Below are 22,073 nucleotides of genomic sequence, written 5' to 3' on the forward strand. Positions count from 1 at the left end.
AGTCAGCTTCCTTATCAGAGTATCATCTGCTTTGAGTTACACTGAGATGAGAGAGGCTAAATTGTTTCTGTGCAAATATTCCCTCTCCAACTTCACTTAGTCTCAGGCCTATCTGCCTCAGCACCTCTAACCTGAGTTCTCCGCACAGACTAAACACCGTGTTTGTCTGCTAAAGTGCTCCTAGCAAGATGCTGGCTGTTTGTTCCTGTCTTTTAAGGGAGGGAGAGGTAAGCAACAGGAAAATGAGACATTTCCAGATTTCATCCTCAGACCACTGAGCAGACTGGACAGTGGAGTTCATGGCCTGAGACTTGGGTTCAATGCCCACCGCAGCCATGGATTTACCAGTTTGGTCCAAGTTATTCCTTCAATGACAAGACAGATCCACTTCAGACAAGAGCAGGAGTACTGATAAACCTACCCTAATGCACAGTGCCTTCACCGTTTGGTACATGCAATGACAACTAAGTCATCTTTGGAACTAAAATCTTCCTTGCGCCTTCCCAGTTGCACTTCCCTTCTTCCCCTCTGCCCATTTCCATCTGGACATGCAGGCTTGGCAAGACAATGATGGGCTGGAGGAGCTGGAAGTGCACTGCCTTTACCTGCTCTGTGCTGCCCCAGGATACCAGTACCAAGGGGCATTTCCAGCTGGCTAGCTCCTCTGACTTAAAAGCCTTTTTACCTTGGAGAAACAGCTTTAACCAGGGAATCCAGCAGCAGATAGAAGGAAGGAACAGAAGGCTTTAAAAGAGACTTAATTCTGTAAGAGAATACAAGGCTCTCCCATTTTCCTAATGATTCCTTTATGTACAGAAAACATCAGGTACTTTCATCTAGCATTTGGCCGCTGCTGTTTTTAAAATGCTATTAAAGAGAGAAAACACATCAGAGCCACTTTTTCAGTGTAAATTCTTCTTAAATCAACAACAACAAAAAAGTATTTGTGCCATTGTAGTAAAGAGCTAAGAAAGTCACTGATTTTTTTATTTTTTTTTAAAGGCTAAATCACATGAATAGATGACTAGAAACGAATCATGATTGATTAGAAAAAAATGACACTTTGCATAGGTTCATAGCAACCTTGTTTGTCTAGTGGTAGTCTGGGAAAGGGGGATGGCCAGTACTGTGCTTAACAACTTTTAAGATGAAGCTTAATAAATGTAGAGGTAGGGACTTGATATGGTTTCATTCCGTAGCAAGCAGACATGATGATCCAGTCAGGACCCTATAGCTCCATGTCCTGTAATTGCAGGTTAAAAATATTCCTGACTTTCATTGCATTCATATAAGTTATCTATGCCGTTTCTTCCATGTTACATTCTTCCTCATACTGAGGGGAAACATCCTCACTTGAGCCTGTACCTGAGGCTAGTGAAAGAGAATTCCTGTCCTCTCTTTGCTTCAAACTCATAAGACCTCTGACCCCTTCCTCCAGCTATTTTAAGATGAGCTAGGTCTCCAAGGTCCTCTTCCCTGGCAGTAACCTGAGGAAGACAAATAAAGTATTCATGACTGCAAGGAGAAACCAGAACAATTAAGTTACACACGTTTGAAAACAGCCTCCTTGAATATTTCAGGAGCGCTTTGTTGCCCTATTGTCTGCCATTCCGTGAGGCTGGATGATCCCCTTGCACTGGAAGCCAACATCCCATGGCCTCTGCCCAAAGGTCAGCCAAAACGACAGACTGACACCCTGTACAGATGGTATTACACCCCACTGGACTTCATACGGGTCTGAGCCAAAAGACTCAGCCAAGACCCAGCTCAAGCTTCCTCCTTTTCATCCCTTCATCTAACTCTGTTGCCTAAAAAGAGCAAAGTGATGATGCGCGGTCAGGCGAATCTATAATTTTTATCTTGCTGGTTTCATAACCTGAACAGGTAACAGATGAACTCATAAAGTAACAAGAGCACTGGGAACCATGGCATGATTAGATACAAGCGAACAGGCCCACCTGGCATTCTACTAAATCTTTGCTAGTGTTGCGTCCTGTGCTAGTTAGAGTGTAACTAAAGAGAATGCCACCACTTGAGCTTCCCTCATACCTTCTTTTTACTTGGCACGCTAAAGTGCCTGGGTGGCCTCAAATAAAACACCACCCTTGTTCCCCCTTCCCTTTTCTGTACGTCTGGGAACCATGGACTTGATACAGAACTCGTCTGAGTTGGTGAAATCCCCTGGATTTGACCTGGTTTTCAGTCCAATTATAGACAAATGCGAGAGTTTCCCCACTGTGTGGGCTACAGCTGTGGCTGCCCCCAGGGCCTGTTCTCCTATGAGAAATGACTTCTCTGCAGAAGGCAGCATAGCCCCTGAAGTATAAATCAAAAGATCAAAGTGGAAAAGTTAAGATTGTCCAGACTGAAGCGATTACACCCAGGTATTTGAGAATCCCCAGCAGAAGCTAATAAGGTTGCAGAGATAAAGGTAGAAGGAATCAAGCAGATAGAGGTGAGGTTTCATGTTACAGCTAAACTGACTTTATGACTGTCATCTGAAAGGGGCTGCTCCTTCCTTCTAGTCTCACCTGCATTCCTCAGTTGTTTCCCTTGCTCCAGTTCTGGTGGTCATGTTGGTACAATAGTCTACCTAATGATGGAGGAAGAAGATTTGGCAGACATGTCTTTTTCTACCGTAAATATTTTATTGCTTTAACCTGTAAATAGATTCCTGTTGATTTTACAAGAGGTAAAGTCTCTTCACATGCCCAGGACGTCTTCATAAGTAATAAATATATCTTAACAGATACCACTCTAAAAATGAAACTTGAGTCATTTCCATACATTACACATTCTAATGGAAAGTTCCTTTTCTCTTCGTAAGCAATCCTGAGACAAGCACATCAGTGAGCAAGCTAACCTGCTGAACAGCAGCATATGTTTACCCTTATGAAATAAAAGATTGCAGCTACTATCTGCTGCTTCTTGTCAAAGAAAATCTACCAGTGTTAATGGCACCTGCCTCCAATGTCATCAACTAACGAGGCACACAGAGGTCTGATACATTCCTTTATGACTGTGATGCGAACTACGGAGACATCAGCATTTTTCTTATGCACTAAAAATGTTTACCAGATGCAGACCCTACCCTCAAGCAGGGTAATTTTAATGGTTGAACAAACAAAACAAACAAACCTCTAGGTAACAGCTGAATGGGCACAAAGAACAGTATGTAGGAATCTGCTTGTGCAGCATCATTAAACAGAGCTGAAAGGGGCTAGGAGCCGTTTACATTCAACCCAGGCTTGGAGTCTTTGAAAATGCAATGCACTTCAGAGAGATGACATGATACCATTTCCCTTTGAAATTCTTATGTCCCACTCATCCTGAAAACAGCTGGGTTTAGCTATGGTAAAACCTGAATGTTGCTCAACTGAGAGTCCAGCCACTGTGACTTTCAGTTGTTTTTAGTAAAGATTCCTTGTTATGCTTTCTGAGCCTTTAGGTCTGAAGCATTGCTACCTGCAGGGGTTCACGTGGAGGTCCCAGCAAGTCTATGAAGCTAGCCTGTTAAAGGTTATTTCTATAGTAGGTGGTTAACACAAGGTGCTTTTTTTTTTTTTCTTTTCTCCAGAAAATGAGCCTCATGGGCCTAATTTGACATAACTGAATTTCCTTGAAATGGATTTTTTTTAAAGTCTTCGTTACTGTTCATTAGCATTCAAAATGTCTTCCTGTAATGAAAGTACAGGAAAATATCACCAGGTCTGAACAGATACCCAAGTGGGGACTATCATACCACCTTTACTTACAAACCTGCATTTTAAATGCTCTTATCTGTGTTAGTTAGAATCAGAACAGCAGGATGTATATGTCTGTAAAACAACCAACCCTTTAAGAACACTTCCACCAAATTCAAGTGTGACTAAAAGAACAGACACTTCCACATCCAATAATCCTCGGATTTCGGCATAAAGCTCCCTCAGCAATAACTTAAACTGCTTTCAACTCAATATACCACCCACCTAAGCTATCCAGTTCTCCCAAAGCAACACTAAACCTTTACTTGAACTCATGTATTCCTTGTACTCTTCCTTGGACTCTTACCTCCATCAAGACCTGTAACATCTGACTTTGAGATGGCATTCAGCAGCTAAGAGATGTCCTTGTGTAGAAGATATGTTTAAGAGCTCAGCCTGTTTTTCAAGAGCTCAGCACAGCAATCTGATAAAACTAAGTTCCCTTTGAGGAGAGTGTGAGCAGAATCCAAGCATCTCTTTTTGAAGTCAATGCCCTAAGCACAAGCAGAAAACAGGAGACTGACTTCAAACAAACGAACAACATTCAAAGACTCTTTTGGAATAAGCACAGAGGACACAGACTCATTTGCCACAGAAGCTTACAGGAGGAAATGAGAGCTGTATCTTCTGAGGATGAAACACAGGCTGGGCTCTCCTAGAGAAGAGATGGGTCCCTCCTACCTAGGGGAACTGTCCCCAGCTGCTGCCAGCATGTGCTCAGGACCATTCACCTTGAAGACTAACCCTCACCAAAAAGGCGTCTTTAAACATAACTTAGCTCTGCACACAAGAACTATGCCAAAAGTGCTGGAGAGCAGCACATTTTACTTATTTAGTTGAGGAAAAGGTGTGTAGTGTGGTAATTAAAGTACCTTCTTGGCTAATTTCCTCTCACCTGAAACAGGCCATAAGCGCAAAGAGCCTTTGTTGTGCTTCGGCCAGCTCTCTTCCTGCCATCCCCACCATTCAGTCAACATTTAGAAAATTATCTTGAGATACATGAGGAAAATAAGGACTTGGTTTACAGAGTCTTGTTTCATTACAAGAAAACTAGTGCCTCTGGAGTCCCTGACAGACCTTTCAGGGTTTGACTTCCCTCAGTGGAAGAGACCACTCGCTTGGATTTCACCCACCTCCCACACGCGCTGCTTCATGGCTTTTAGTCTTATTTTAGGTGGTGAAACAGAAGTTGCTCCAGAAGCAGCAAGAGAAACAACATCACTAACCCTCTGCTGGACACCGAGGCCCAGCTCGAGGGTGAAGCAGCAGGGAGGCACGATATTTTGTGCGTATCTACCATGCTCAGCAGGCATTCAACTGGAGGAACCACTCACCCGGGACACTTTTTAGCCTCACTTTCTAGGGGACAACGGTGCATCCTAGGGCTTCTCTGGCCTGCCGCAGCCGTTACTCGTTTATCACAAGAGAAATGTTTTAACTGCCTTCCTCTAGACGGCGGTGCTGGGGCCTCCATGCGCGCGGGCACGGCCGCCTCACAGCAGCCGCCATGGCGGTGCCGAGCAGCAGCGCCCTCTGCCGCCCCCCGCCGGGCAAAAAGGCTGGAAAATGCCGGGTCCCGCTCTGAGGAGACCGAGGAAGCCTCCGGGTCGCCAGGGAGGGCGACTGGGAATGGGGTGGGTAGCACCCGAGCTGAAATCGTCGCTCCTGCAAAGCGGGAGGAGAGGGCAGGGTCCCTGCAAGCAGCTGTGGAAGGGAGGCTCGGCCCTTCAGCTCTAGGAAGCCGTCGTGACAGAAGAACATCAAAAATAATGAAGACTCACCTCTCCGGAGGCTGCAGAGCATCCAGTTTAAAGGGAAGAAATGTAGCCCTCTGCTGAGGGCCTCAGCTTTTTACTGAGACTTAAACCTAGGCAGCGTTGCAGCTACACTCAGTCAGTTAGTGGAAGGCGACCGCGCACACTGAGAAAAGTGTTTACTTCAGTTACTTACTTCCCATGCTGTGGGGAAGATTAAGTACAGGGTAAACTAGTTAGGGGTGGGAAAACAATCTTCTCTACCCACAATCATTTAGTATTATTGTGGAATTTGCAGCTGCCACCCAAGAAAGCCAGGCCTTTGCAGCCTGCCCATCTCCACAGGCGCAGCACAAAGGAAAGGCCTTTCCTCAGCCAGAAACTACTACCCAAGGCACTTACAAAATCACTGTGCTTGAGAGGGACCATTTCTACACCCAAACAATAGTTTGGACATAAATTAATCAACAGTAGGATGATCTCAAGGGCTATCATCCTGCTACAGCACAAGAATTTGTTGGTCCTCTTATATGCGGAAAGCTTGTCAGGCTCCCCACAGCCATCATGACTAAGGAGGTTGATAAATTATGTGGAAATAATCCCATCACATGGGCTTGCAGCTGTCAGTTTTCTGTGACCAACAACTTGTGACAGCTATTGAAGGATCCATAGTCCTCCCACTGAGGTAAACCTCAGTGAATCAGCTACAGTTGCAACACAATCTCAGCCTTTTCTTGAGAGAGATCACCAAGTCAAATGTGCTCTTAGGAAGGGCTGTTGGACTTCCAAGAAGAACATTTCCACACTAAACACTGTCTCATTCTTCACCCATGCCAATTCAACATTAGATCACAATCCTGCTCTTAACAACATCCCAATCCATGAGGCGATGTAGCCAAGGGTATCCCCTGCAAGCTGAATTTAGGCAACCAATGGGGTATGCATTTATTCTAGCTGCAATAGTTACAAACCATACATTCAAAGAAACAAACCAATTAAGCTGTAAAAAACTTCATTTTCTCACTAACCATGCCTGCCTTAGGCCTTATGACTACAATGAGAAGGGACATAATACTGGAAGGAAAAGTACTTTTTATGTAATTGTTAGACAAACTCAGCAAAGATTCAGTTGCTAAATATCTGAAGAAGTCTGTTTTACTACTGAAAATGAGCCTCTTGCCAAGATTTTCTAGAACCAGAAAATTTGGGCACTAAATATGCAACCCTATGAAAGAGTTCACATTACAAGGAAGCGTATGACCTGAAACTCAGGCTACTATAAAGCAGCATCCCATATCACATACAAATACCTGTACTGAGATGTGGAAAATCTGGACTGTTCTTTAGTTGTGCATACAAGACTTCCCCCTCTGCAGAGGAACAGGTCTGCAGGGGCTAGGGGACATGCTGCCAGCACAGCTATAAGAAGGAATTTTTTCAAGCACTGGCAGCCACTGTTAACAGCAGCTCAGCTCCTGCAGTGAAGGGGCACTATACGATGCCAGATCCCAAAGACTGCATGGCGCACAAGAGGGTGAGAGCACTGCCAAAGCCTGACTGGCAGTAAAGTTAATAAGGGCCAATGAGCCCTCTGAGTGCTTCCAAGCATTAAGCATTAGCTCTTGGAGACAGCAAGCTGCTAACAGGGATCCCAGACAAGCAGTTCAAGTGAAACTTAGAGGTAGGCACAAAACTCAAAGAGTTTGGCAACAGCTGAAACCTCTGATCAGAAATGAGCTATTATTACTACTGTCAGCTGACAGGCAGACTAATGGTAACAGCAAGACTCAGAAGGCAATTCCTGAAGGGGAGAGATTCAAGAGGGATTTTTTTTTTCCCCCTATTACATTCACAATCTGCTTACAGACATCCATTCAAGAGTGCATCCTTCGTGGACAACCCATCCTGTCATTGATTTTACTTGGTTGTGGTTTTCTGACAGCACAAAATAATCCAGTCTAATTCTGAATATCACATGACACTTTCCACCCTCTCCCCAACTCAGAATACAATTGAAGACACACCATATGAATTCGTCTTCCTCCTGCTTTGCTTCTTTTCTTTCTCCTGCATTTAGGCATGGCAGTTCTAATATAGGATTCTTAATGCCTCGCTCACAACAATAAGCCAAGCAGCTTATTCCAGTGAATCCTTCAGCTGTAGTTTTCACATAAGTATTGCTAGTAAGAATGTCCCATTCTGCAGCACACAACCTAACCTACTCCTCTGTTTACCTTAGCTGCAATCCCAGTAGTAGACTGGCTTGTGCTTACAAGAAAATAATGAGAAGCTCAGATATGTAAAGTTTTATTTTTAAAACCAAATTCACTAAGGGGTATGAATTGTGACTTGTCCAATAGGGGACTTACTGAATTTTTCAAGCAATATGGACAAGAAAGGGGAGACATTATGAACTGCTTTGACTTTTCTGAGCAGTGCTGCCATGTCACTTTCCCCAAGCCTGCCAACAAATGAAATACTCAGAGAAGGCATTGGAATCAGACCATCTGTGAGGAGCAGAAAGGAGCAGCTGGGTGCAACCAGGGCCGTGCACATGATCACACCAGCTCAGACACTGCTGATTAAATCATAACTTCCTATGAATTTGCAGCATCAACATCTGGCACAAGAAGTGGAAAACAGCAGGCCACTTTTCTGTTAGCCTCAATCCTGCAGCAACAGAGACAAGGAAATAATGAAGCTAGCAGAAATAAGGAAATGGTGGGGTCTGACAAACTAGTTTCCGAGTCAGATGGTAGGCTCTCTAAAACCTTATTGAAATATAGGTCTAAATTAGGTCTCAAAGGAGATACCAGTACTCCTAGAAGGAAGAGCAGATGAAACCTCACCTGAACAATAGAAACTCTACAGCCATATTCTCCTGCAGGATAGGAAGTGCCACTTTAGCACTCTAGAAAATAAATGATCACTCTGCCTTGCTCAAGAAGATAAAAACGGTGCCTAAAGAGGGTTTCCAGAGACAGGTTTCCAAAGCATGCCAAGGACAACAGCTCAGCACACAGTCTAGGAGGATTTAGCCTTCTTTCTCACTGATTTACATTGCGCTACAAGCAAGTTACAGGAAATACTCTGTTCTCTTTCTTAGCTCAAAAAGAGGAAAGTAGCATTAGGTCAGGAACAAAGGAGCAAACTAGTGTTCCTGTACCAAAATTTAAAAGTTTAATAAACCAGTCCTATGTGGAGTTTCACCAGCTTCAATTCATAATCCAATAGCTGCCTAGTACAGAAATGTTGCCAGATCAACTTTTCCTCCCTTTCTGTGCCATTATCATCCAAGTTACTTCAGGACAAGCTAGCAGATGACTTTCCAGGGACTATTATCTGAAGCAGTGTACTTTTCTGGCAGCATGATGTACAAATTGCAGGACTGTGATATATCCAACTTGCTTGCCATGTGCATGTTCTCCAAGCAACCACCTTGCTTAATGAGGACACAATCTACAGGAGTGTTCATTGCCTCTGCAGCTCTGAGAACAGCTCCACCTTCGTCAAGAGGTAAGTGGTCATGAGCCTGTTGCCCTGTATCAAAAAATTTGCTGATGGAAAGAATAGATATGAGAGCAGACAAGGATCACAAAAGGGAATTCAGAGTTTTATTTCAAAAAAGCAACATAGTGTTGAAACAAAATCAAGTTCAATTAGTTTTCCTCTGATTTGAATGTCTACAAAAATAGATTCTACTCAAATCCATAAAGCCAGTTAACAGTACCATAACAAATAAAAACCAGTTACTCATTCAGATACCACATACAGCAGTCACAGGAATCTAGCATATATTATTTAATGTTTTGTTTTTTTAAAGTAAATTTCTAAAATGTTTCTGTTAAAACTGAAATACGCATATGATTTTTAAAAATTGTACAAAAAATAATTTTAAACCAGTTGGAGGTAACAGTGTGCGTTTATTAAAATCCTGCACCAAGGCAGTAACATTTATAATTTAAAACCCAGCCCAGTAGAAAAGAGAAATGTGCAAACATTTAAAAGTTAGATGTACTCAGAGGCTTGTGGTGCATCAGACCTGGCAATCCACTTCTGTCCTAACGCAAGGCGGGCTCCAAGAGGAGATGTCTAATGAGGCACTAAAAGGGGAGGCAGAGGCAAGCATGCATATGCATGCAAGTTGCAGCTCAGTAGCCTGCGATGCCAGGAGCAATGATGCCCTCTCCCCAGGGACGGTTTGCCCAATCAGTAGTGTTATGGCACGCAATCCAATGCCAGGAAAGTCCTTGATGGTTTCTGGTCAATCTGCTGTGGAGTATAAGAAAGCAAAAGCCATTCTTGAAAACAGAATCTGACAGCTAACTTGGCCCACTGACATGTACCAATCCATCAACTACAAGAACTCTCATTGGGCCCAAAAGCTCTAACAAGGAATATCTTCACACACACCCCTACACTAAATGTGGGCTTATTTTGAAAGACGATTTCTTACATCATAACCTTCCCTTCCCTCTACTCCCATGTTCTGCCCATGGGCTTTCAGAACGAATACAGACTCGCATATTGCTGTGGTCACTATTCAGACATTTTTTCAAGCACAGAGAATGGGAAAAGAGTAAAAAGCAGAAGCACAGAATTCTGCGCATCTTGTTCTGCTTAGTGAAAGCACCCATATATTTGAGAGTACTTACAAAGTCCCAACAGATTATTGCTGTGAGCAAATGACTACCTTTCAGGATAGTTTTATGGTAAGATTAATAGTCACAAAGGAGCCTTCAAAGGATTCTTCTCTCTTCCTTTACAACTGGTGCATCAAATTTACTTGTGTGGCACATAACGTGCTGCACAGTGGTACTACATCATACAGCCAGCGGATTCCCAGCCTGAAAATTCAGACCAGAGTTCTGCACTACCACAAACCATTTTAAATAAGCTGATTTTTGTACGAACTTTCATTCTACTTTTTCTTTCCTTTGGCTATTTCACTTGGCCTGAAACATCTTTAGCCTCACATACCTCCTCCATTACTTAGTCCATGGCCTAATGGACTTCTTGCCAAATTTCTTTCTGCATAGCTCCTGCAATGACACAAGGGAAGGTTCATTATCGCAATGCAGGATCGTGCCATCCACTCCCAGCTGCTGACAGAAGACCAGGATTAGGTAGTGTCCAGAGGAAGTGCGCAGAGCAGAGCATGTCAGGCAGTCACCTATCCTTACACACCAGCAGTTACCAATCCCACCAAGCTTCCTGCATCCGTTGCAAATAGTAGTCCTTTGTCTCCACTTCCGTAGCCCCTGTCACCTGAACATGAGTCCTCTAGGGAGATAAGATAAAGCCCCGCACCCATGGTGGTAGTTGAGCTTTACTGTATAGACAGAATGGGAGCAGAGATACTGAACACGTCCAAGTGACAGTGTCAAGATAGGATTAAAACTACAGAAGTCCCATCCTCGGCCAACTAAGCCCGTGTGGCCTGCCCTTAGATCAGTACGGGTTGACACAAATAGAAACCTGTATGCGAATACTCAGAGTCCTGTTCCTTTGGGATGTGGGAATGTGATCTCTCCTGCTTTTCGGAGAGAAAGAGACAAAGCATTATTCATTAAAAAAAGTAAAGGGACAACATGTGAAAGAGAACCTGCATCTCTCTCATTATTTTCACTTCGATAGTCTGTGGGACACATACATGATCAGATTCCAGCACAAGGAACACCAGCATCGCGGTGGACATCCCCCTGCTTTCTCTAGAAAGGCCCTCCCTTGCCATCCCCACCCATCAGGACCAGCAGTCAGTTGATACTCACCCTCTGCCCCCCTCCAGAGTACTCTGGATCTCCTTCAGGACCTCTGGAAAGCAGAGAGTTAAACAAAGCAGTGAGCCAAGGCAGCGGAGATCTGCTTTCAAGGCATCAGAGGAGCACATTCCAGCCTCTAAAACCTGCCTCCCACCACAGAGGGCAGACCTTATAACATCATTCCCTCTTCAATAGTACGAGATTTTAAAACAGGCTGGCAAAAAGGACTGAAGCAGTCATTTGCCAGAGGAAGCGTTGCCAGTCCCAGCGTACCAGAGAACCAAAAGGAACAGTCTGTTCCAGCTGTCATTTTACACAAGTCCTACTGGAAAGTAAACTTCTCTTATCACTGTGGTAAATGCAGCTATGTGGAACAACCCCAGCCTTAGGGCATGACCGTCGGTCCAACCCCTCACTTCTACTGATTCATGAAAAACCCAGTATTTCTACCAGTCTGCTGTAATTGCAGATCCATTGGAATTGAGTGCTGGAACACACAAAATTCCCAGCAACCTTCTTTTTTTCCCCACCCAGAAAGGTGCCCTGTCAGAAGCAAGACTTCACTCACTTTCATCATTGAGTAAGGCATGTTCCATTAGCCTCCCAGATTTTCTTTCTAAAAAAAAAAAAAAAAAAAGTAGAAAAACACTTATCTAACAGTATTTCCACTTCTCATGAAACATGCACTTGTGGAAACCCAAAACAGAACTGAATTATTTTTCCCTTAAGTACCTGTTGACTTTACTGAATGCTTCACAACTAATCCTTAAAGCCTCTCACAGATGGAGTTGTTTTTAATCAGCAAGACAAGTTCAGCTAGCAAAAGGTATAGTCTGTAATTTCAGACTTCACCTTCCCACAGCCTCTTCCAGCAAAAGCTGCACTCTATCCTCCCAGGCAATTTTGTCACATGCAACCTACCTTAGAGCTAGCAACTGCTGTGTCGCAGTGTTCCCCACATGTCCCTCTTTGCTCTCCCCTTTCTAATGTAGAAAATACCAACTGTAGCAATAGGAGATGAAGGGTTTACCTGTCACCAGGCTATATTAAGGACAATCATTTGTGCTTACCATCTTCTCCATAGTCACTTGAACTCCTTCCTGATCCCCTAGAAAAGAAAAGGTGACAGAAAAACAAACACTGAGGCAGAGGATGCAAAGTACTCACCAATACTCCTGGCATCAAGAAACTCCCCTGCATGCTAACTAAACAGCCTGCTGAGCAAGTATGTAGTAAGGGCTTCAGCACGTCTTGGTGATAAAGAAATCTGTGGGCACCAGAGAACCTCTCTGATCTTTTGGGGAAAAAAGCCTATACGACTTCCATGAGCATCAAATCTGTTATTTGCTGAGCTTCTGAGTAGAGAAGCATTGGATCTTCCCCTTTGAGATAAAGAGTTCATCCTCTTCAGCAACAGACAGCCCCCAAAGTGTGCAAGAGTCACTGTGTGTCAGAGACATCACTGGGAAACAAGTAAAGCAAGCCAGAGCTTACACTTTATGACTCTAGCTTAGGGACACCAATTCCAGTGCTTGACTGCTGTGTGCTGCAAGTAGAAAAACCATCAGGGAGAAGGTTGCACTTCCTCATGCCTATCCACCTAGGAATGTTGTAACCAAAAGACTTCTAACAGCTTGGAAAGGGAGACAAACTACAAGAGCTCATACCAGAGCCTTGTTTATATCAGCTACAGGGCAGAAGCAGATTCCAATACTCAGACATAGTCAGTGTGCATGAGTCTTACAGATTTTACCTGGATTTTCTTGCAGCATTCTCCATGCCAGACCTGGTGTGCACATGATTGTTGCTTGAAACTTCTGGCACGTCCACAATGCACCGGGGCTCCACTAACCATTTGGTAGAAAGAGAAAACCTCTCAAACTCTGATGGTGAGATCAGATAGAAACCTGCAGAAGATCGTGAATTTATGAGCAATAATTGAGTCGAGGAAAACAGAGGTGAAAAAAAATAACACAAAAAAAAAACAACCACCATAGACCTAAGTATATTCTCTCTTTAGCAGAAAGGGTTTGCATAATCACCAAGGAAGATAATATCCCAGTTTCCCAAGGAGTGGCTAGCCAAGAGACGGCGTAATTTATTGTGCTGAAAGATAACTGCTTTGCTGCTCTTCAGAAGTGTCAGCACAGGACACAGAAAGATGTAAACACTGAACTGTAAAGCAGAGATCAACTTTCAGCAGCCACAGGATGTTGGCTGCCAGTTTTGCAGTTTGAGTGTTGAGCCACAGGCATGTACAGCAGGTACAATGCAGCCTGCAACGCCTGCTGCTTAGAGCGCTATTCTCTTATCTCCAGACAGCAGGAGGATGGCCAGATGGAAATTACTTATGGGGAACATCCAACCTGTTTGCTGAAAAACAATGTATTCATTAACAATAATGGAATGAATTCACTTCTGATAATTTGTGTCAGTACCTGTTGGCAACTGGTGTTGGTCAGAAACATACAACAAACATGCAATATTCACATATATATATAGCCAGTTCTCAACATCAAGCCCTACAATTGCTATTCCCCTGTTTCAAATACACAATAGAGGCAGATAATTTGGGAGAAGCACACCTCACCTTGGCCATATTTGGTGAAGACACAGGATGCAATGCCGCTCACATCCTCTTTACGGATGCAAGGGTAGCGGATCTGTAACTTGAGGAAGGGCAGCGAGATGATCTGAATGTCTCCCAGGTTAGTCAGGACAGCCAGGTCATTTTCACTGTAATCGTCAGTCTTGCAGCTGCCAAAGTTAGCAACCGTCACTTTTCGTACCCTACAGCCTTCCAGTGCTGTCAGCTTGAGCTTCAGTTTGGAGCTAACCTTGGGTAGCGTGAAGACCTGTCAACAGAAACAGAACGCTGACATCTCCTTCCTGCACAGTGGCAGCCGCCCCACCCCAGGACATCTGCTGCTCCCCCGCCTCTAACAGCGTTTTCATTCACAGCAAACACACACAAGTGTAACCTGAGTCAACCTGGCTTCCTGGGATAAAAAGTAACTCAGCCACAGTCAGGGCTAGAATCCGTCTCTGTTCCGACATCAAGCAGTTTTACCTTTCAGGCTGCAAACTGCATTTCTCTCCTGGTTCTCTCAAAATCCTTCCATATTTGGCTACAAACTATTACAGAAAAAAACGGGTTTACACTGTGTGTTCTTCTGTATTCAAAAGCCAGGGTGAGCCTACAGCAAGCTACTTAAAGCCTTCTCTTTTGCGCTGACTGGTTAGCATGCCAAACAAGAAACTTTTCAGTTGCTTCATAGAAATGCCTACCAATTGCTGCTTCTGTACAGCATTATACTCAAGTAACCACAGCAAAAGCTATTTCCCAAAAAAACAGAGGCAGCCTTGTCTAAAGAGTACAGGAATAAAACATGTATGTTCAGCATGCACACCACTATGCTGAGTACCCAATTTGTCAGCACGCACTTGATTTCTGGGCTGTACTGAACAGAAGTGCTGTCCTGGGAGTATTATGTAGGTACAGAAGAATGAGCACTCCTATGAGTCTCACACACTCCGCTGAACACTGCTCAGCACTTCAGCAGACTTACGTGCAGTCCATATGTCCCTCCTGAGTGATGCTCACCTTAAATTGCTCTTCAGACACCACCAGTAGCTGATGGCTGCCTTGCATATCAGGGCTCTTAGAAAGATCGTGTGCTACTTCCAGAGGTTCTGGCAGAGGTGTGCTGCGCCCATCCAAGACAAGTATACCCACAACAGGAGCTCTGTGCATCAGCTGAATTTCTTTGGCTAGCCAAGCAAGATGAGGATGGAAAAGCAAACAACAAGAAAAGAAACCAAAGAGGAGTCTAGTTAGAGGTGCTATGTTAAAACCTCATATGTCCTCTCAGAGCTGGAGACCTACAACATTTCTATAGAAACTTGCTATAGAAACACTGCCTAAAAAGATTTAGGACTTCAAGGACATGTGAACGCAAATGATTCATGTTAAACAGTAACTATTATTACATAAAGATAATGGATTCAGCTGTCGGGATAAGGTATATGCACAGTGTGGCTTGATGGCAAACTTCAGTGACAGCTGATGTAAATTTAAATTTGTGAAACCAGTGAGAATTGAAGCTAAGGTACATCGAAGAGCGATGGAGCTCACTTACTCTTCAGTTCAGTTACTGAAGTGAGCGCTGCTTATCGCAGACACTGCCACGTTTAGCTCCATTCTCTCACACAGCAGTAACTAAGCTACTTTGCTTTTCTGTTTCTGTGGTCAAAGACGTGCAACTCGTGGTTACACAAGTGGTATCTCAGATCCATTAGGACACTTTTCTTGAAGCATACTTACCCTGCTCTGCCCTGACAGGTTCATCCATCCTCCTTTCTGCTGGTGGAACACGTAAACAGAAGGCATAGACCGTACCTCCATTGGTGCCTGCCCACAAGGATGGGCAGTGCCGGGAGCCTGGAGCAACGAGAGGGCTCATGAGCTAGACATCTGTGACAACCTTGGATAATTGCTTTCCTTAAACACACTAGCTATATACATCCTCCCTTTCTTCGCAGACTAAAAAGCTTTATAACAAGGCAGACTGGCCAGGGAAATTACAGCTCCTTAGTACTTCTTTTTCCAATGTCTCTCCGTCAGCAGCCCTGAACAGAGGACACGGCACGTGAGTGAAGGGAACAGAGTGGTGTTCCCATCATTCACCACAATTGCTGCATCTGGTTTTCATGTTTTTATATCATGGATGAGCAGAGGAAACAAGCACAGTATTACTTTGGGCTCTGATGCACTGCTGCTGTCACCCTCGCTAATATCAAAAGCTGGGGTCAAGGATGAACTTCAGAGCAATGAGACAAGGAAAAAACTTGTACTCAAAAGTCAGATGGCATTCTATCACATTTGAAAACCATACAGACAGGCTGCACCCACAAATGAACTACTACTTGCCTTGTGTTAGCCAGCAGACAGAATGACTAGGTAACAATTGTGCTTGACAGCATATGTTCTTGTTCTATATTAGTTTTTCGGCACAAAGCAAAGTAGGACACAGAAGGTGCCGAAATTTCCTGGCAGTAGAACCTAATGCATCACTTGGCAGAAGGAAGAACAATGTTCAGAAGAAAGGAGATGTTTTTTCTACTTACTGTCTCTCAAGAAGGTGTCAGCAAAATATAAGGTGCGCACAAAACCAGTGAAAGAGTCTTCTGCAGAGCGGGCTTCAATCTTCCTCTGGACTGGAGCCAGTTCCATTTCTTGCAGTGCGTCTTGGTCAAATTTGGCATTTGCTTCTTGCACCTTCAAAGATGAGGAAGTATTTTGGCAGTCAGGCAAACAGATAGGGAGGAGAGTGAAACAGCAGGAACGGAAGAAATGGAAAGGGAAAGCAATGTCATACCAGGGAGCAGGTACATTCTGAATTACAGGTTCAACTACATATGGTACATTTTCTCTAAAACCCCGCTTTTATCTAATAGCTAGCAGCATTGTAAGTTGCATTATTGTCCTCATACCAACAGATAGCAAGACTGCAAACTATCTCCTGCTCTAGGCAGTTAATCAGGAGTCCATAAGTTCCACACAGACAAGATCCCAAAAGGTGGGCCCCTCACCTCTGAGGCATTTCCACCACCTCCTCGTCGCTTCCGACTGGACACTCGGCTTCTTCTGATCCGCCTGAATGACTGACGGAGGGACTTCTTCAAGGATTTCACCCGAGACAGTGGCCCTTCTAAGGCCAATTGGTCACTGGGATGCAATGTACATCTGAAAAAATGGAGACAGTAGGCACACTGTCACTTTCTACTGGGTGGCAATCACTCCCAAGAGTCCAACAGGACGTACACACCTGGCAGAACAAGAACATATTTATATTCTTGAAGATCTTCAAGGACATAGTCCAACGAGGCAGGGCTTCTTGCTATACTGACTACTCTCGAGAAACCTCTTCTCATGACATGCTCAGTTAGCAGTTCCATGCCATCTTTAAAGGGCAATCACCACAGACCTCCTGGGAAGAAGATACTTACTTGACAAAGACCAGTCGTTTCTGCTGGTGGTCAAAAAGCCCAAAACCATGACTAGTACCAAAGGCCACGAGCTTCCATTCAGAGTGAAGGGCCAATGAGGTGACCACGGCTGGTGGTTGACATTGGACGAGGACAAATGGCTGAAAACCAGCTTCAAAGCGGACAGGTCCATCTCGAGTCTTCAATTTCTCGTGACCTTTCCATCGATAGCCTTCTTGATCCTGCAGGAGATCTGCTTCAGCATGGTCAACAACATGCTCTGCATCTTCATCATTCAGTTCCATCACCAGTACCTGAAAGGAAGAGAAGTTCTGCTACAGCTTCTATTGTTCCAGCAATCCTCCCACCCACCGGCCGCCCCAGCAGCTCCAAAACCATAGCACCTCTCAGAGCTGCTAAAGCATTAGATAAAGTCTAAAATACAGATTAGAGAACGCAGAGAACCACAAAACTTTTCCAGCAACTGGATTGATTTACCGCTCTGTAAATGAGTGCTTCTAATTTTAACACACCTCCAAGTAGCACTGTCACAAGCTGCACTAAAAACAAGGTTTATAACGACTGGAATATTTCAATACCTGTCCTGCTGTGCCAGCTACAGCCAAGTATCCACTGTATTTACACAGGTAGATCTTCTGGATCCCAAGTCTAGGATCATCACTGTAAGGGTCGAAGGTACCAACCTAGGTGAGAGAATACAGTGGGTGGTCTTCACAGATGCATTGATTATGCCCCAAATCAGAAACTGCTCAGGTTTTCTGAAAGCTTCCCCAAGCAATAGCCATCTTACCTTGCGAAGTGGAGGCCATTCGTCCTCCCCCAGTGTGTTCATATTGTCATTGGGATCAGCATCTGTGAGAAATACTCTCACTGTGCTTAGCTTATAAAGGAGATGTAAGCAGACACCAGACGCATCCCAAAATCGCACAGTGCCATCTTCATGCCTGTATCACATGGGGGAGGATTACAGAAAGCACTCATCATACAGGAGCACAGCAAATCACCCAGATGATGATAAAACAGAAAGGAAAAGATAGTCAAAGATTAAACCACCCTGTTTACAAACCCCCAAGCTGTGGCAAAATAAAGCTTTAAGAGAAAGCCCTCTTTTTCATTTTAAATGCAGCTTGTTCTTGGTGATCTGACACTGGTACAGAATGTAAAGTTACTCCAAAAAGCACTGGAAAGGAAATAAGCTTGGCATATAGAGGGAATGAAGCATCCTAAAAAACACAGTTACTAGAAAAGCGGGGCGGGCAGGCTTTAATCTTAGTTCTCCAGGTAAAAATTGCCAACATTCGTCCAACCTAAGGCTACAGACTTCTAACAATTTGCTGCATCAAGAATGAATTGTCTGAAGAACAGCCCAGAGAAATACTTAAAAGCGAGGCAGCTTCTTGCTAGCTAATTCCTTCTACTGCCTAGCTAGATCTGTTTTCATGCTGATCAAAACAGGCCCAAGCTAACCTCTTTCTTGAGATTTACAAGAGTGTAAGACTGGAAAAAAGAGCTTCAAAACCTGCAAGATTGAACTCTGCATTTACATCACTCCCTTTGAACATGTCTGGATTACCACCTGCACTTCTACACAGGCATTTTTTGGGGAGAATGGATAATATTTCAGAAACACAAATAAGGCAGCGTTATAGGTTATCTGTGGACACCATGGCCTGTTTGCTCAGAAGCGGCCAGTCTTAAAAAGCTACAATACAACTTCTCAAAAGTGAGTTGCTAGAATTGTAGCCTTCTCTCTACAAGACGAGCCGCCTTCCATCTTAAGAGAGAAGCTTCAGCTAGTTCAAAAGGATGAACAGAAACTGGAAAGGGCTCCTTGATTTATTTATTTATTTTTTTTTTTTTTATAACAATCAGGTACATACCCTGTTAGAAGCAGGTCCCTCTGAGGAGGATCTGGAGCTATGTTGGTGCCACCGTCAATTGGCCATGGCTACAAATACATTAAGGGAAGACCGTGACTTCCTAGCAGTGACAGTGTGAAGAGAATACGGTCAGCACGAGAGCACAAACTTCAGTGAAAGTGGCAGTGAAACAGCCCATGCTGTTAGCTTTTGTTTGGATTAGATATTCCTGTTCTGACACCAGCTGTGCTTTTTAGTGGAAGACACCACACGTTTCCTGGAGAAGCTGTGCTGAAAGCTTCATGCTTCTAAACAAGAAGTTTGTTACCAGTGACAGCTGGGAACACTCAGACTTTCCTTCTAGCTTGTCAAAGCCTGAAGAAATATCACATTTTAAGCCCCCAGCGTGAGCAACTGCATTGGTGGTGCTCTGGGAAAAAGCCCTTCTCAATCCTTTTAAGAGGCAGGGCAGCATCTGTCGGGACTCATCCCTTCCCAGGCACTGTCAGAAGCGCAGACCACCCACATAATGAGTTGTGCTCTCCTGAAATGCAGAGGAACACGTGTACCTCTACAGCTGCCTTACCATATTGGAGTAGTGAACGTTCTGCTTGCTCCCAGCACTGATAATCCTCTCCCACAGCTTCAGCGGGATGTTGGAGACGTGGTGTGAGCAGGTGATGGCTGAGCAGTGGAGAGAAGCCAGGTATGGAGGATGGACTGCTGGCCAGCCCGCAGACTTTAAGTCTATGACTACCAGCTCTTCTTCTGCCAGCACCACCATTGCAGAAGGGTCATCAAACTCTGCAGAAACAAGATTCATTAATGCTAACAAAAATGACTCTCCAAAATTAATAGAAACGAGCTTCCCATAAGGCTCACATGAAAACTGCTGTCATGGAGCTCTAAAGAAACATGTTTTTGTTGGCAATACCTCTAAATGCTTCCTTGTTAATATTAGTGCCTCAATAAGCCCAGTTAAGAGATTCCAAGACAGATATCAGGACAGATTTATTGAAGATTCATGTTTCTTTACCCCACTGCTAGGACCGTTAGAGCAACTCTTCATTGATTCCACGAAGAATAATAAAAAAAAAAAGTAACATCCATGGCTAAATAACACACACTCATTCACCAGAACAGATACATACAGCCAGAACTCTGCTTACCTACAGCTAATTAACAGCATGGGGTGGACAAACATGCATACACCCCAGCAGTGACCCATTTAGTACTGTGTTAGGACCGCAGTCCATCTAGGCTAAGCTGCTTAAACCCAGTAATGCCTTGGGTTCTGCAGAATGCTTCTCTGCTTGAGCTGACAAGTGTTTATGATTCAGTTCCCTTACTCTTCAGTTTTCCCTGACTCTAGCACATTGTGCCATATTTTCTGTAGTTTTAAAAGATTATGCATACCATCCTGTATTTATTTATACATACATTAAAAAGGATCACAAAAGAAATCTGTTACTGTAATCTTAAAGATGACACCTGACAATCAAGAAGATTTTTTCATTGTAACTAGAATTAAACTAAGCGGGGAAAAAAATTAGTCTACAAGAACAGCATTGCAGTAACAAATGTAAGAAAGCCACAATAGCAAATATTGAGGAACACCAAAAGCATGGATCAGCTCACACCAATAATGATTAACAAAGCTACAGGAAACGTAAATGAACGTATAGCTGTAAACGTGTCACATCAACAGGGGTCAGGGTGATAAACAGCATGAGCCATATGCAAACTAGCAGCTCCTCGCTGACATTCCCTGCTAACCTGTACTTTTACTTCCCTTCTTCAGCTGTTTCACTACCTGGAATACACTTGCAAGAAGGCAAGCCTATAAGCAAGCACATACCAGGGCTGTTCACTCAGTAGAATTAACTTCAAGTAATTAGTACTTGGCACCACTTAGTTAGACATCCCAAGTTTCATCTCAGACTGGCCACAGACATAACACAAAACTAATCAGTTCAGTTTCTTCCTGAAAAAGTGTTTCATGTTCAGTTTTATTTACTTTATTTGCTGTCATTCACAATTACCTACAGGACTTCAGGTAATATCATACCTGTACTACTAGGCATGATCAGCCCTGCACTGTAACTGCTACTGCCAACATTAACCATATATGCTCTTTTAAAAATATTTTCCTTACAAAAACGTATCAGAGCTCACTGCTTATGGCATGAATCTATTTCAAGTTGCTGAAATATGAAAAATTCTAGTTTGCTTGCTGACTGACATACACTCATCCACATGATGATGAAAAGTAAAAGAAAACAGGAAGATTAGTTTTTTTTTTTTAAGAAAAAAAGTTTCCACAGCATATTCAGGGTAGTGGAAAGTCACCACCTACCTCATGCTGCAACGCATGAGCTTTGTGCTTATTAAATTAAGTGGCTTTGGTATACAATTAATACCTTCGTATTGCCGTTGCAGGGAAGACTGCTTAAGGGCAAACAAGGCAAGCTGTGTACATCCACTAAGCTTAGGCAATCAGCCACAAGGAAGCTTGTCAACCACAGAAACCTCATTTTATTGTAAAAAACTTCCTTGTCTAAGCGCAACAGCTTCAGCTTCCTGTAGCAGCTCCTGTCTGTAGCCACTAGAAGATGTATTAACTGGATACTTCAATCCTTGGGAAGTACAAACATAAAACCTGTTAATCTCAGTTACTTCTTCCTAAAGGGTCTTAAAATTCAGTTCTTTCACATGAATAGAAGTCAATCTCTTAACTACAAAAATTTCAGCTTCATTTCATCGTTAAGACTTTTGTTCTAACATCTTGAATCTCAGTTCTGACAACTTCACAGAGAGTAAAAGTGACCAGTTTCTTTAATGCTAAGCAGCTAAACAGCACCTCAAAATTAGTGGCATTATGAAGCCTGAAGGTTTAGACTTACAGGTTCTGCACATTTGGAAGATGTTTAAAAAAAGCAGCCTTGT

The 22,073-nt window shown here is 43.6% G+C and overlaps 1 protein-coding gene across 1 annotated transcript in view; it reads right to left on the reverse strand.

The window, feature by feature from the left end:
- Positions 1–9,205: 9,205 nt before the first annotated feature.
- Positions 9,206–22,073, reverse strand: part of LLGL2 (LLGL scribble cell polarity complex component 2) — a 33,745-nt gene continuing 20,877 nt past the window's right edge. Inside the window, exons 11-26 of the mRNA XM_084298677.1 lie at positions 19,714–19,931; positions 19,149–19,216; positions 18,059–18,212; positions 17,847–17,951; positions 17,269–17,561; positions 16,852–17,005; positions 16,387–16,537; positions 15,584–15,700; positions 14,864–15,030; positions 13,850–14,114; positions 13,013–13,166; positions 12,330–12,367; positions 11,828–11,875; positions 11,269–11,311; positions 10,478–10,539; positions 9,206–9,769 (exon numbers count right to left, since the gene is read on the reverse strand). Of these exons, the coding sequence (XP_084154803.1) occupies positions 9,762–9,769; positions 10,478–10,539; positions 11,269–11,311; positions 11,828–11,875; positions 12,330–12,367; positions 13,013–13,166; positions 13,850–14,114; positions 14,864–15,030; positions 15,584–15,700; positions 16,387–16,537; positions 16,852–17,005; positions 17,269–17,561; positions 17,847–17,951; positions 18,059–18,212; positions 19,149–19,216; positions 19,714–19,931 (2,045 nt within the window). The 3' untranslated portion in view covers positions 9,206–9,761. The remainder of the gene's footprint in view (positions 9,770–10,477; positions 10,540–11,268; positions 11,312–11,827; positions 11,876–12,329; positions 12,368–13,012; positions 13,167–13,849; positions 14,115–14,863; positions 15,031–15,583; positions 15,701–16,386; positions 16,538–16,851; positions 17,006–17,268; positions 17,562–17,846; positions 17,952–18,058; positions 18,213–19,148; positions 19,217–19,713; positions 19,932–22,073) is intronic.

The sequence above is a fragment of the Netta rufina genome (assembly GCF_964035555.1).
Source record: "Netta rufina genome assembly, chromosome: 19".
NCBI lineage: Eukaryota > Metazoa > Chordata > Aves > Anseriformes > Anatidae > Netta > Netta rufina.